The sequence below is a fragment of the Microtus oregoni genome, unplaced genomic scaffold (assembly GCF_018167655.1).
Source record: "Microtus oregoni isolate MIOR12 unplaced genomic scaffold, Mior012 000052F_008, whole genome shotgun sequence".
Taxonomy (NCBI): domain Eukaryota; kingdom Metazoa; phylum Chordata; class Mammalia; order Rodentia; family Cricetidae; genus Microtus; species Microtus oregoni.
Genome location: NW_024543820.1, coordinates 59,123 through 72,647, shown reverse-complemented (window position 1 = coordinate 72,647; position 13,525 = coordinate 59,123). Strand labels below are relative to the sequence as shown.

General features: G+C 42.3%; 1 protein-coding gene across 1 annotated transcript; it reads left to right on the top strand.

The window, feature by feature from the left end:
- Positions 1-12,701: 12,701 nt before the first annotated feature.
- On the top strand, positions 12,702-12,926 carry LOC121437420 (small integral membrane protein 10-like protein 2A). Its single transcript, XM_041637314.1, has one exon. The coding sequence runs from the start codon at positions 12,702-12,704 to the stop codon at positions 12,924-12,926; it is 225 nt and encodes a 74-aa protein (XP_041493248.1).
- Positions 12,927-13,525: the final 599 nt, after the last annotated feature.

Genomic DNA, 13,525 nt, shown 5'->3' with positions numbered 1-13,525 from the left:
GACATAATTTGTGGGTTACTTAATGATTTGAAGCCTCTGAATTTTATACTTACACATCATTTTCAGAGATGACAGTCACTACGTCACATAAGTTATGAATTACCTAGTGATTCTTGATCTTTTTTGAATTTTACTCATAATCACACACACAAACACATACATACACATACAGAGTTGCTACTTATATAAGTGTTCTAAATGTAATCATAGTAACAACTCAAGTCTCATAGTAAGGAAGAAAGTCATTATCAATTGAAGCTATTGATATGTGAAAATACTCGTTGAGCTTAGTCCTTGTTATTAGATACATGAAATGGGACATTCAAGTATATTCCCTTTATGAAGATGCACAGTCATCTTTAAAGTAGAACTAAGGAAAATGTATCTCTTCATTGCATTCAAGTTCTTTGAAGTGATATGTAAGTATTTGGCGGGTATGTATTATGTGCCTAACTTGTCCTGTTCTAGTCTTAATTGAAGCTAGTAACAAAACATAATTCATGTGTAAGGCTCATAAAACTTTATAATATCTCTAGTTAAACAAGAGTTGGGAAAAAATGGAGAAAATACAAGAGAGCTTATAATTAAGTGCCAAATCATATAAAGTGCCAGAGCCAGGATGTGTCTTTAATTCTTGGCATCCAGGTCCCTGTATGATGCTGCTAATAATTCTGGGATTAAAATTAGAGGAGTCTGAATGTAGAGATTAAAAAATACAGAATGTAGTGGCTTCTCTTTCTCTCTTGTGGAATTGCATTTAAACCAGAACAGTGCCTTAGAATGGATGTGCCCAACCGCTCTGTATTTATACACTATTTTAATAAAATGGAAATGTGTATGCTCTTTTTGATTCTCTTGACTTGAATAATCATTTGAACAATTTAGAGCTGCTTCCCTAAGCGGGGACAACAAGCGCCCCAATAGACTTCTCTGTGCCCATCCCAAGTTGGACTCGCTTTTCTGACTGCAACCCTAGTGCTGTGGTTAGCTAGCCGGACCAGTGGCAATCGTACTATAAACTGTATCCCCTCCTTTGTCTTTATTGTGAGTAGATTTATACAGGGTAGAAAACATTGTGGAATTTTTGTTACTTACTGTGCCCTGTGTAGAATAATAACCATTAATAAACGTTTGTGGCATAAAATCAAGAGGCATGTGAAGTAGTTCTTGGAAACAGGCTGCACTGTTGGTACACTGCATGCGTGTGCCTGATTGGGGCATATACAGGACCTACCTCCTATCATAAAGGTGATAAACAGCACTCACCTGATAAATACTATGAAGACTGAAATATATTTTGTTCAGGCCCTACACAGTATTAGCATTAGTAAAATCAAGCATATTGTACTTTATTTCTTTCTAATGTAATAATAAAAACATTTGAGATTATGGGTTTTCTCTTAAGTATGGCTTTGGTCACATTCTATAATTTTTACACATAATTTTTCTTGATTATAAAGTTGTTATAGTTTTCATTATAATTCCCCCCCTTTTAGCCCAAGTGTTGCTATTTTCATGTTCATTTTTGGTTTTGCTTTATTGCAGTTGAAAAAATGGTTTCATTTCATTGCTGCTTTTAAACCTCAATTTAAAAAGACTTGTATTTATAAAATTTGTTAAGCATCCTAAAAACTATAGAAGCTAAGGTTTCATTTGTGAACACAGTATTTAGAGTCCTGGCCTCTCCACTGCTTTAGTATCTTCCTCCCCGTTCTTGTGAAGGAAGAGGAGCATAGAGAGTGGGTTGCTCCCAATTCTGTCTCCCTGCACACCACCTTCCCTTGCTTCAGGGGAACTTTTGTAATGTCCTGTGAAATCATGTTACAATGTGGGTAACAGTCTGAGTAAGCCAAGAGTAAACCAACTAGGAGTAGTATGGCCTCTCCAAGCAGGCTCAGAAGATTCACCCCCAAGATCCCCTCCTTGCCTCTCCTGAGAGCAGCCAGAACGCACCGGAGTCCCTTAACGGTTTTCCACAGCCCTAGCCTCCTAAGCAGCAGGGCTTCTTTCTTTGCTTGCCAGTTTGTTCACCCAGGACTACAAATAGGCAAACAGTTCACTACTGGTCACCACAAGGTGCCTCCTTCCTTAGCGTTTGCTGGAAACCAGGGTTGGGCTCTTCCAGAAACTGCACAAGTTGCAGCCCATTACCCTCTGTCGGTGCTTGCCTCCTGGCCTGGCCTAAATATGCTTTTAAAAAAACAAACAAACAAACAAAAAACAGCCGGGCAGTGGTGGCGTATGCCTTTAATCCCAGCACTCAAGAGGCAGAGGCAGGCCTGGCTCTACAAGAGCTAGTTCCGGAACAGGCACCAAAGCTACAGAGAAACCCTGCCTCGAAAAACCAAAAACCAAACAAACAAAAACCAACACCCCCCGCCCGGGCCTGATGCTGCTTCTGTAGTCATCTGTATCACAGGTGTAATGCAATGGGAGAGAATTCAACTCTCAGCCTGTCAGCTCGGGAACCTGTTTTCTCAGTCCCCCACTAGGCACTTACCCACCTAGTTTTCGTAAGGGACCAGATGCCTTTCTCCGCTCAGCGCTATAGGTTACCTCTTTTCAAGCCTTTTCCAGCTTACACTGTTAGGCAGGCCTTCTCAAAGATCTAGACAAAACTAATTTCACATTTCCTAACTATATTAAGACGTTAAAATATTGCGATTTTTATATTTTAAAAATTTATATTTAATACATTTCAAAGGATATTTATGTGTGTGTCTAAGCGTATATGCATACCATGTTTGTGCATGCAATCATAGATGTCAGGAGAGGGCATTGAATCTCCTGGAACTGGTGTTACAGGCAGTTGTGAACTTCTGGATGGGTGCTGGGGGTCGAACCTGGGTCCTTGGAAAGAGAAGCAGCTACTCAGTCCTGAGCCATATGCACTACTCTGTGCCCTAATGCATGAATTATGAATTACTGGAGATTGCCTCAAAATTTGAAGGTCTTTTTTATAATCAAAACCTACCTGTTGGCCCTTGGAGAAAGCTATTTTCCCTTATTTTTAAAATACATTCTTCTGGGTGGTGGTGGCACATGCCTTTAATCCCAGCACTAAGGAGGCAGAGATAGGCGGACCTTTGCTGAGTTTGAGGCCAGCCTGGTCTACAGATGAGTTCCAGGACAGCCAGGACTACACAGAGAAATTCTGTCATGAAAAACCAAAAAGAAAGAAAGAAAAGAAAATACACTCTATATATTTCTTTTTTTTGGGGGGGGGGGGGGTTTCGAGACAGTGTTTCTCTGTGGTTTTGGAGCCTGTCCTGGAACTAGCTCTTGTAGACCAGGCTGGCCTCAAACTCACAGAGATCCGCCTGCCTCTGCCTCCCAAGTGCTGGGATTAAAGGCGTGCACCACCACTGCCCGGCTCTATATATTTCTTTAGCTATGTATTTCCCCATAAGATTCCCTCCCTCTGTGAAAATAGAAGAAATCAAGTCCCCCCCCCCCCCCCCGTCTTAATTGGGAGTGAAAGGACACTGTCTTCAGAGACAGCTCATCCTGGCAGAGTTGGAGTCTCTCATCTTAAGATGCTATTTACATGGTGCTACACACACACACACACACACACACACACACACACAACCCGCATGCCTATGTATGCACCAGGGGACAAGAAAGGGAAGTCTGTACTTCCTATCCCAATTCCTTCACTTTTCAGACAAAGAAAAGTGTTATTAGTACTGAGAGGTTCTGTGTTTACCAAGCAAATGACCTTGGCAAAGGCGCCAACGCTTGATTTCTTAACCTGTTGTGACAGTTAGCAAGCCTTTCTGGAAACTCTTAGCTGGGTTTCCATCAACACGCACAGTTAATGGCCCTTGCCTTTGGATATGGGCACCTTTGAGATTGCTACAAAAAGAATGTGGCTGATGTGACTCTGTGTTCGGAGATGAGACCATGAAAGACGTTACAGTTTTACCCACTTTTCCACTCAACACTCTTGGATCCCAAGCTACAAATGTTACTATTTTAAGATCACCATTATGAAGAGGACACACATAGGGTCTTGGGAAGCTGTAAAGTAATGCAAGTTTTAGTATACTCTTGAAGCTAGGATATACATTAAACTAATTTGTTTTAAATTAAGACATTAATTGTAATCTCCAGGGTACACACTGAAAAACTGGCCTAAAACTACAGGTTTTTTTTTTATAAAAACAAAACAAAAACAAGCCCTACATCTGGTAAAAATATAAAGAATAAATGACAATTGTGGGGAGCCCAACCCTGATTAGTACATCTCCAAGGCAACGGGTAAACCTAAGGCTCAGGGAACATCTCCGAAGAGGAGGTGGAAAGATTTTTAAGAGCCAGAGAGTACCAGGGCAGCTGCTGCTAGCGTCTTCCAGACAGAACAGGGAAGCAGAGCCAACATGGAATCTCAGCGGTATGGTTGCCTAGACAAAGACCTGCATAATGACAACACCAGTTGAGATGCCAACATGGACGGCCAGAATTTCAGAGGTCTCACCCCTAGATGAAGAGCTGCAGGCGATCAGTGGCTGCGGAGAGAAACGGTTTCTCCAGGGATGAGCTCTCTTATAGGTGATCAGTCCCAAAGTGCTCAACTGTAGACACATGTATATGCAAGCAACACTAAATGGACTCAATAGTAGGTGTAGGGGTGTGTGTGTGTGTGTGTGTGTGTGTGTATGTGTGTGTGTGTGCACTTCATAGTGAGACTCTATCTAAAAATTAAAAAACAAAAACTGGACTCAATAGGCAGGTGTGTGTGTGTGCACTTCATAACTTCATAGTGAGACTCTATCTAAAAGTAATTAAAAAACAAAAGATAATACCACATTACCAGGAAAATAATTCATTTAGTAGAGTGTTTGCGGCACAGGCATGAGACAATAAACTGAATCCCTAGAACCCGTTGTAAAAAGCCTGACTCAGGTGCATACATGCCAGTGATATCAGCACTGGGAAGGCAAAAACAGGATAATCTCTGGGGCTCACCGATAAGCCAGCCTAACCTCTTCAGTGAGCTTCTACAAGTGAGTGACCCAATTTCAAAAGCAAAGTGTGGGCTGAGGAGGTGGCTGAGCGGGTACAAGCACAAAGACACGAGTTCAGATCCCCAGCACTCATGTGAAAAGCTGGATGTGCTGGCAAATGTGTAACCCAGGCACTGACGGGTAGGGTGGGGATGGCTGGAGACAAATGGATCCTGGAAGGGCAGTTAGCTTGTAGCTGATCCAGCCAAGAAACTGCGAGCTCTAGGTTTAGTGTGAGACCTTTTCTAAAATAATTAGAAGTAAGGCAATGGAAGAAGATATTCCATGTCAATCTGTGGTCTCTACGTACACATATACAGGCAAGCACACTCACCCATATACACATGCATACAACACACACGCGCATATGCACACACACACACACACACACACACACACAGAAATAAATAAAATGGATATCTCCTGAGGGATGACATTCAAATTTGTTCTGCAGTCTGCACATGTACATGCACAGACACAAACACATACACACAAAATAAAGTGAAACCGTGTGCCAGGAAAGCACCTGTTTAAAATAAAAGACAGGGGGCTGGAGAGATGGCTCAGAACTTAAGAGATTTCCAGAGGTCCTGAGTTCAATTCCCAGCAACCACATGGTGACTCACAACCATCTGTAATGGGATCTGGTGCCCTTTTATGATATGCAGTCAGAACACTGTATACATAATAAATAAATAAATCATTTTATAAAGGGGAGTAGGAAGATACATATATTAAAAAATAAATAAAATTAAAGGCAATAAAGTATTGAGGATATAAGACACAGAAGACATAAAATACAGAAAATATCAAAATGAATACTATACATCCTATCTTTTGTTTGTTTTCCGAGACAGGGTTTCTCTGTAGCTTTGGAGCCTGTCCTGGAACTAGCTCTTGTAGACCAGGCTGTCCTCGAACTCACAGACATCTGCCTGCCTCTGCCTCCTGAGTGCTGGGATTAAAGGCGTGCACCACCACTACCCAACTTTACATTTTATCTTATTGGTAATCACATTAACTTCATTTGATTTTATTTTAGGTGAATGACTGTTTTGTCCCAATACCAGGTGCATGCCTGTTGCCCCAGGAGGCCAGAAGAGGGCGCCAGATCACTTGTGAGTCACCCTGTGGATACTAGAACTCAAACCTGGGTCCTCTTTAAGAGCTAACCCCTGAGCCTTTTTCCCATACCCTAGTTGCATTAAATTTGAATGAGCTAAATTATCAATAAAAACATAAACATTAGCTGACTGGATTTTTCTTTCTTAAGAATGTTATTTGTAGGGCTGGAGAGATGGCTCAGCAATTAAGAGCACTGGCCGTTAGTCCAAAGGACCCCAGTTCAATTCCCAGCACCCACATGGCAGCTCACGGCTGTCTGCAACTCCAGTTCCAGGGGACCCAACACCCTCATGCAGGCAAAACACATAGGTGGTTTGCCTACATATGTCTGTACACCACATGTGTGCAGCGCCCACAGAGGCCATAAAAAAGCATCAGATCCCTTTAGGACTGAGTTACAGAGAGCTGTGGGATGTGGGTGCTGGGAATTGAACTTTCATTCTCTGAAGAACAGACAACAACCACTGAGCCATCCCACCTTATATTCCTCTCTAGTGCTGGGATTAAAGGTGTGCACCACCACCTGGCCTCTATGGCTAACTAGTGTGGCTGCTGGGATTAAAGGTGTGTGTATAGCGCCACTGCCTGGTTTGTATGGCTGACCAGTGTGACTGTTTTGCCTTCTGATCTTCAGGCAAACTTTATTTATTAAAATACAAATGAAATATGACTACAGTGTGGAAAATAATACATTTTAAATACACACACATAACAATATTAATTGCAGAAGAAGAGATCATGAACTTGAGAGGGAATTGTGGGAGAAAAAGGAATGGTCATGACGTAAGTACAGTAGTACATAATCACTATTAAATTCTTAAAAAACTAACTTTAAAAAGTGTGAAAAAAGACTGAACTATCATGTATATCCCTTAAATACATAATTATCATATGCAATTCAAAAATAAAATAATAAATTACATTAAAATGTGCAAAACTGTACCCCCCAAAAAAGCTAAAATTGTTATATTAATGTCAGGAACAGTATATGTTTTATTTTTTTAGTTTTTCTTCTATTTTTGAGATAATATAGTTATATTTCTTCCTTGCCTTTCCTCCCCACTTAATGCCTCCTTTCTCTCTTTCAAATTCATGGACTCTTTTTCCAATGTTGTCACATGCATGCATATATATATATATACCTCAAGCTTATTATTAACTAGTTCTTAAAACTTAAATCAACCCATTTCTAATAGTCTGTATTTTACCACGAGGCTCTTGGTTTGTTACCTCACATCTTGTTTTTCCAGCTGCTGCTGGTGTCTCCCAAACTCCTCCTCCTTTCTCCCTTTAACGTTGCTTGGATTTCCTGCCTGGCTCTATTATGCCTGGCTGTTGGCCAAATCAGCTTCTTTATTAACCAATGATAATAAAATATATTCACAACATACAGAAGAACATGCACATCATTTACATATATGTGGATATATATGTGTGTGTATATCTTTTTGGTATCATATTATATATATAATTTAGAAATTATATATTATATATAATTATATTATATATAATTACTAAGTTGTTGTAACATTTTATAAGGTATTTCTCCTTGCTGGTCAAAATTCTCCATGTTACAGGGGAAACAACATTGATAAAATAGTTTAGCCACTTAACTCAAGAAACAATTAAGGAACAAGGACAGTGAGTCCAGGAGAGATTGATGTCTAAAATTGCTGCAGTATTATTTTAACTGTCCATTCTTTCATCAAAGCCTGACAAGCTAAAAATGGCAGAGGAAAAGCCACAAATAATTCTCACCTCCAAAATATCAGTAAAACTACTGGCAAATCATTTCAATCAGCATTTTAGGGTCATAAAAATAACTCAAATGCTTATGTTTGTCAGGAAATGAAAGGAGGAATTTGAGAAAACAGGTGGCAGTTCTGCTTGTTGTCAAATGAAGGAGGAAGTCTAAGTCCCTCAGATAGTTATTATCTGATCTGTTCAGAGGCTCCCTGGAAGACCCCATTGATAAGGAGGGTTATATTAGACTGAACTTTGCAGTCACCCATAAAAAACTATAGGGTTAGGAAGGGAGTTTTATAATAAAGGTGCCAATCTAGCAGGAAGAGCAATATACCTATAACATTTATGTTTCAGTTAACTAACACCATATCCCTAGACTTAATTTCTATCGCCCAAAAGAAACTAGCCTTGAAAAATGTAATAACTATCCTTATTATCAATCTAAACCTCAGAGATTTAGGCAAGTTCTTACTATATGCTCCAGGCTGGACTTGAACTCACTGTGTAGGCCATGCTGGGCTTCATCCTACCTCAGCCCTCCAAGTTCCAGGATAGTAAGCATGCACTACCATGCCTACTTTTTCTATTACCTCCTCTAAAAATTCTGGCCTGTTTGAAGTTTTTATATCTATAACCATGATTCAAATTCATGTATTCTTCTGGTGTTTTATATTTTCATGCCTAGGCACCAGTATCCCAGTCTAATGTTGTAGACTGAGAAATCTGGGGCTGTAATGAATGAAAACAGTTGAGGGTAAGTTGAAGTTTATATGCAAACACTCCTTGAAAGAATTATTTTGCTAGGGACTGGAGAGCTTGCTTAGCAGTTAGGAGCACTTGGTGTACAATCATGAAGACATCAATAATTAAAAATGGAGTTTGTTGATCGAGATTTTCTGTCCCACCTGGTCCCACGGTCATTCAGTACCAAAGAAACACACAGAGGTCTACATTAATTATAAACTGGTTGGCCTAGTGGCTCAAGCTTTTCTTATTAATTTTTATAACTTATATTTTTGTCTGTGTTAGCTGTGTGGCTTGGTACCTTTCATCAGTGAGGCATGCTCATCTTGCTTCCTCTGTTTCTGGGTGACAACTGTAGACTCAGCCTTTCCTCTTCCCAGAATTCTCCTGTTCTTGTCACCCTGCCTATACTTCCTGCCTGGCTACTGGCCAATCAGCATTTTATTAAAATACAAGTGACAAATCTTTACAAAGTACAAGACCATTGTCCCACAGCATTCACCCACACACACTTTTTTTTTCAAAACAAGAATTCTGAATCTAATGTCCCTTGTTTAGCTTTCTTCCTGACCATTATCCATAACAACATGTATCCAACACTCTAAACAAAGAAAAATATCCATTTTTTGAGAATGTGGGCATAGTTTTTCTACTTCCTGCTGACTGGTGGCACTGATAATCTTATGGGTACCTAAAGAACATTTAGAATTATGAGCAAGTCCTGACTGGAGTATCCTGTGAGGCTTGATCATCTCAGCCAGCAGTTTTGAATCTGTTCTAGATGTAGAACTCAGACATCTGGGCCATCTGGATTTCTCAGGAGGTCTTCTTTGATCAAACTTGAGTTTTCTTAACCCAGAATGAATCCAGAGCCTCTCATTTCCTGTCTAAACAAAAGCAAAGCCTCTTCTCCAAAGTAACATATATTTTGACTTATATTATAAAGTCAAGGCATTTTCAAAATACATAGGTTGGATTAATTCAGCAACATTTATAATCAAATGTCGTTTAGCAGCCGTAACACAATAACATATAGTATCAAGACTCTGTGTATTCTCCATCTTTACGTGGCTTTATTTTAAACTCTATTTTTTTTCTTTTTCTTTTTAATTTTTGGTTTTTTGAGACCAGGTTTCTCTGTGTATCTGGCTGTCCTGGCACTCACTCTGTAGAACAGATTGTCCTTGAACTCACAGAGATCCACCCGCCTCACTGCCTCCACCTGTTGGGATTAAAGATGTGTTCTACCACACCTTGAATTCACAGAGATCCACTGGCCGCTGCCTCCCAAGGGTTGGGATTAAAGGTATGTGCCACCACACCTTGAACTCACAGAGATCCATCCACCTGCCAGAGTTAAGATCCCAAGACTGTGTAACATGCCAGCCGCACCTAGCAAACACCCATAAGTGATTCTAGTGCTGAGATAGATAGACAACTTCTTGCTTCTGCACAGGACAAACATATGCAGCTACACAAGCACGTGCAGGTGTATTTCCCTGCTAGCATGCATGTACATACACACATTTTTAATGTGTTTGGCGTTTGTTCATTATAAATACAATTAAAATAATAACACAAAAGTAAGACCAGCCTAGGTTACATAGTGAGTTCCAGGCAAGTATGGCTACAGATTGAGACTGAATCAAAAAGTTAGGTATATGAAAGTTTAAAATAGTACTTTTTTTTTCATCTTTTGAGACAGGGTTTCTCTGTGTAAGAGCCCTGGCTGTCCTGGATCACTCTTTGTACACCAGACTGGCATTGAACTCACAGAGATCTGCCTGCCTCTGCCTCCCAGTAAGGGGATTAAAGGTGTGCACCACCACACCCAGCATTGTAATCTTAGTTTCTAAAGATACTCAAAATCAGTGATTTAGAAAACGCATTTGCCCATACACGGCCATTAGGGTATCAAACTCTTACATTCAACCTGGCACTGTGAATTCTCTTCACTGCAATGAGACAAGGAGCAGCTAGAATAATGAAAAGACAGAGAACTGTTTGTACACAATAAGATATTCTAGTTACCAAGTTTCACAGTATTGACAAAAAGATCCCTAGAAACAAGCGGAAAGTTTGTCTTCTTCCCTGCACACAAGATGAATGCACAGAAATGTGTATTTCAAGGGTAGGAGGAAGGCTCCAAATGTAAAACACAACGTTGACATGCCCAGTGTAATGATGTGTTCTGTCTCTTTAAGAGACAAGCCACGCTGCTCACTGCCTCCCCAAGCCAGGCATGGAGGCACAGGGGGCAGAGATGGTTTTTTGGTTTGTTTGTTGGGCTTTTTAGTCCACAGGCTCACCATGCAGGCCTGACTGGCCTGGGACTTGTTATGTAGACCAGGCTGGCCTCAAACTTACAAAGGTCTGCCTGCCTCTGCTGCCTGAATGCTTAGGATCAAAGACTTGTGCAGTCATACCTGGCAGTGACACAAGCTTAAAATCCCAGATCTTGGGAAGGCAGTGACAGGCAGATCCCTGGAGCTTGTTGACCCTCTCTCTGGTCTACTGGAAGGGCTCTTAGCCATGAAGAGATGGTCCAACAACTGAAGTAAATAGGCTCCATGGGTTGTCTTCTCGCCTCCACACACAGGAATGCATGCACACCTATGCATACATGTGAATCCACACAGGAATGCATGCAGACACATATACATACAAAGATACATTTATATATACTAATGATGAACAGGCATATGGAAACTGAGATTAAAGGTCCAAAATCATTTATAGTGCTTTCAAAGGAAATGAGTATTTTTGAGTAGCTATAACAAATGTAAAAAGGATCTCAATGCCAAAGCATACGAATTTCAATAAAAGAAATAAAAACATCTTGATGAACAAAGACAGACTCTATTCTTAACATGAAACAATCTACATAAAAATGGTGTCAGTTCTCCCCAAAACTAGTCTATTTAATACAGTTTCAAGCAATGCCTTTTGTACTCACTATTTACTTCTTAAATTATGTGGGTATGCACAGCCCCTAGAATAACTAAAGATGTGCTGTCAAATAAAAATAGAATTTGGAGGGATCACTCTACTCCCTATTAATAAATACAGATGATCTTTGATTTACTCTGAAGTTTATCTAGATAAATCAATTTTAAGTGGAAAATATCCTAAGACGAAAATGCCCTTCGGGTACCTAACCCACTGAACACAGTAACTGAGAAACGCTCTACAATGCGGAATCTTGGCTGTTTTTCTCTCACCCTTGCATAGGTGACTGAACGCTAGCTACCCACATCGCCAGAGACTATCTGGCTTTGGGTTGGATTTGGTTTAACCTGTTGATCTAAAGATTAGATGCTAACGTGAAAAGGCAGCCAGCAAACACAACAGAAATGGAACAAAATGCATGCACCATTGATCTGATGGCACTGCTTGGGGCAGTTCAGGACATTATGCAAATAATGAGAGGTGCAATGAGTCCTTGGACCTGGTTCCCGAGGAGGCGGTGGAAGAGGGCTGTTAGCGTGCACAGGAGAGAACTACTGGATATACTTTCCTATAGAATTAGCAAAAGTGGTCCACGAGAGCTGGCTAGTCCTTAAAAGAAATAAAAACATCGTGATGAATTCTAGAGTATTTCTCTAGAGCTAGTCCCTGCAGCGCACCATTCACGCCGTTCAGTATTTGTGCACTCTAGGAATAACAAGCTGAACAGGTGGGACAGGCACTTGGTTGGTATGAGACTTCGTGGAGAGAGGGTTCCCATCTGTAGGACTGAGGTAGTAAGGCCAAGCAAGCCCGGCCCGACCTCTGCCACCATTCTGTAGCAGCAGGACTCAGGATGAGACAAAGATACCTGCTGAACTAGGTGGGGGGTGGGGGAAAGAAAGACTTCTGCCCAGAGCCTGAGGCGAGGGGGCGGAGCCGAGCAGCTGCAGGTCTCACAAGAAGGCTGAGAGCCACTGAGGCTGCGGGGTGGTGGGTGGAGCACTGGAGGCTGCAAGGACCCGGAGCCCGAGGGCGGGGCTGCAGGCAGCCTTGGGCAACTTGTCGCGGTGCAGCACGGTGAGGCACACTGAGCTGGCTCTGCGGCGGGTGAGCGGGTGAGCCAGGCCGATGGCGGTGTCGACGGCCCTGTCGGCTGCAGCCCTATCCGGCCTGGTAATGCGATTGTCGCGTTGGGCGGCGATGCGCGGCTCCTACAGCGCTTTCTGCAAGGGGCTCACGCGCACGCTGCTCACCTTCTTCAACCTGGCCTGGCGGCTGCGCGTGAACTTCCCCTACTTTTATATGGTGGCCTCGGTGATGCTCAACGTCCGCCTGCAGGTGCGGATCGAGTGAGCCATCGCCCGCCACAACAGCGGCCCCCCGGGTGGAGAGCGCCATCTGCATCACCCGCGCCACCCCCCCATCCCCTCCAGGCGGCCGCTTGAAGGACCTTGGGGCCGCTCAGGGCCCAGAGACAGTGGCGGGGGGCGCAGACGGAACTGCCTGGGTCCCTCCATTTTAGGCCTCCGCGGAGGGCCACAGTACTGCATCCCATACTGCAAAAACCCTTCGCAGCCGAGTCATTTTCCGCGGCATCCAGAGAATCATCAGAGTCTGGCAAACCTGTTGCCTCCGATTGGCCAGAAAGAGGGAGAACCCGAAAGAGGGTGTGCTACTGCAGGATTTACCAGGCCCTGTGCAGTAAGGTAGGTGCGGACAGGTTGGAATGGGGGCTGGTGGGTATAACTCGTTTGTGGAAATAGGGAATACGCCATGGCACACCTGCTGCGTAGCCAAGCTTAGAAACTGAAAAGGTAGGCAAGGCTCTCCCGTGTCTCTGGTGGTGGTCCCATGATAGGGTATCGGGAGACAGGGAGCCCCTCTCACCCACCTCCAGGCCTCAAGTCCCTTTTTTGTTTGTTTGTTTTCGAGACAGGGTTTCTCTGTCTAAC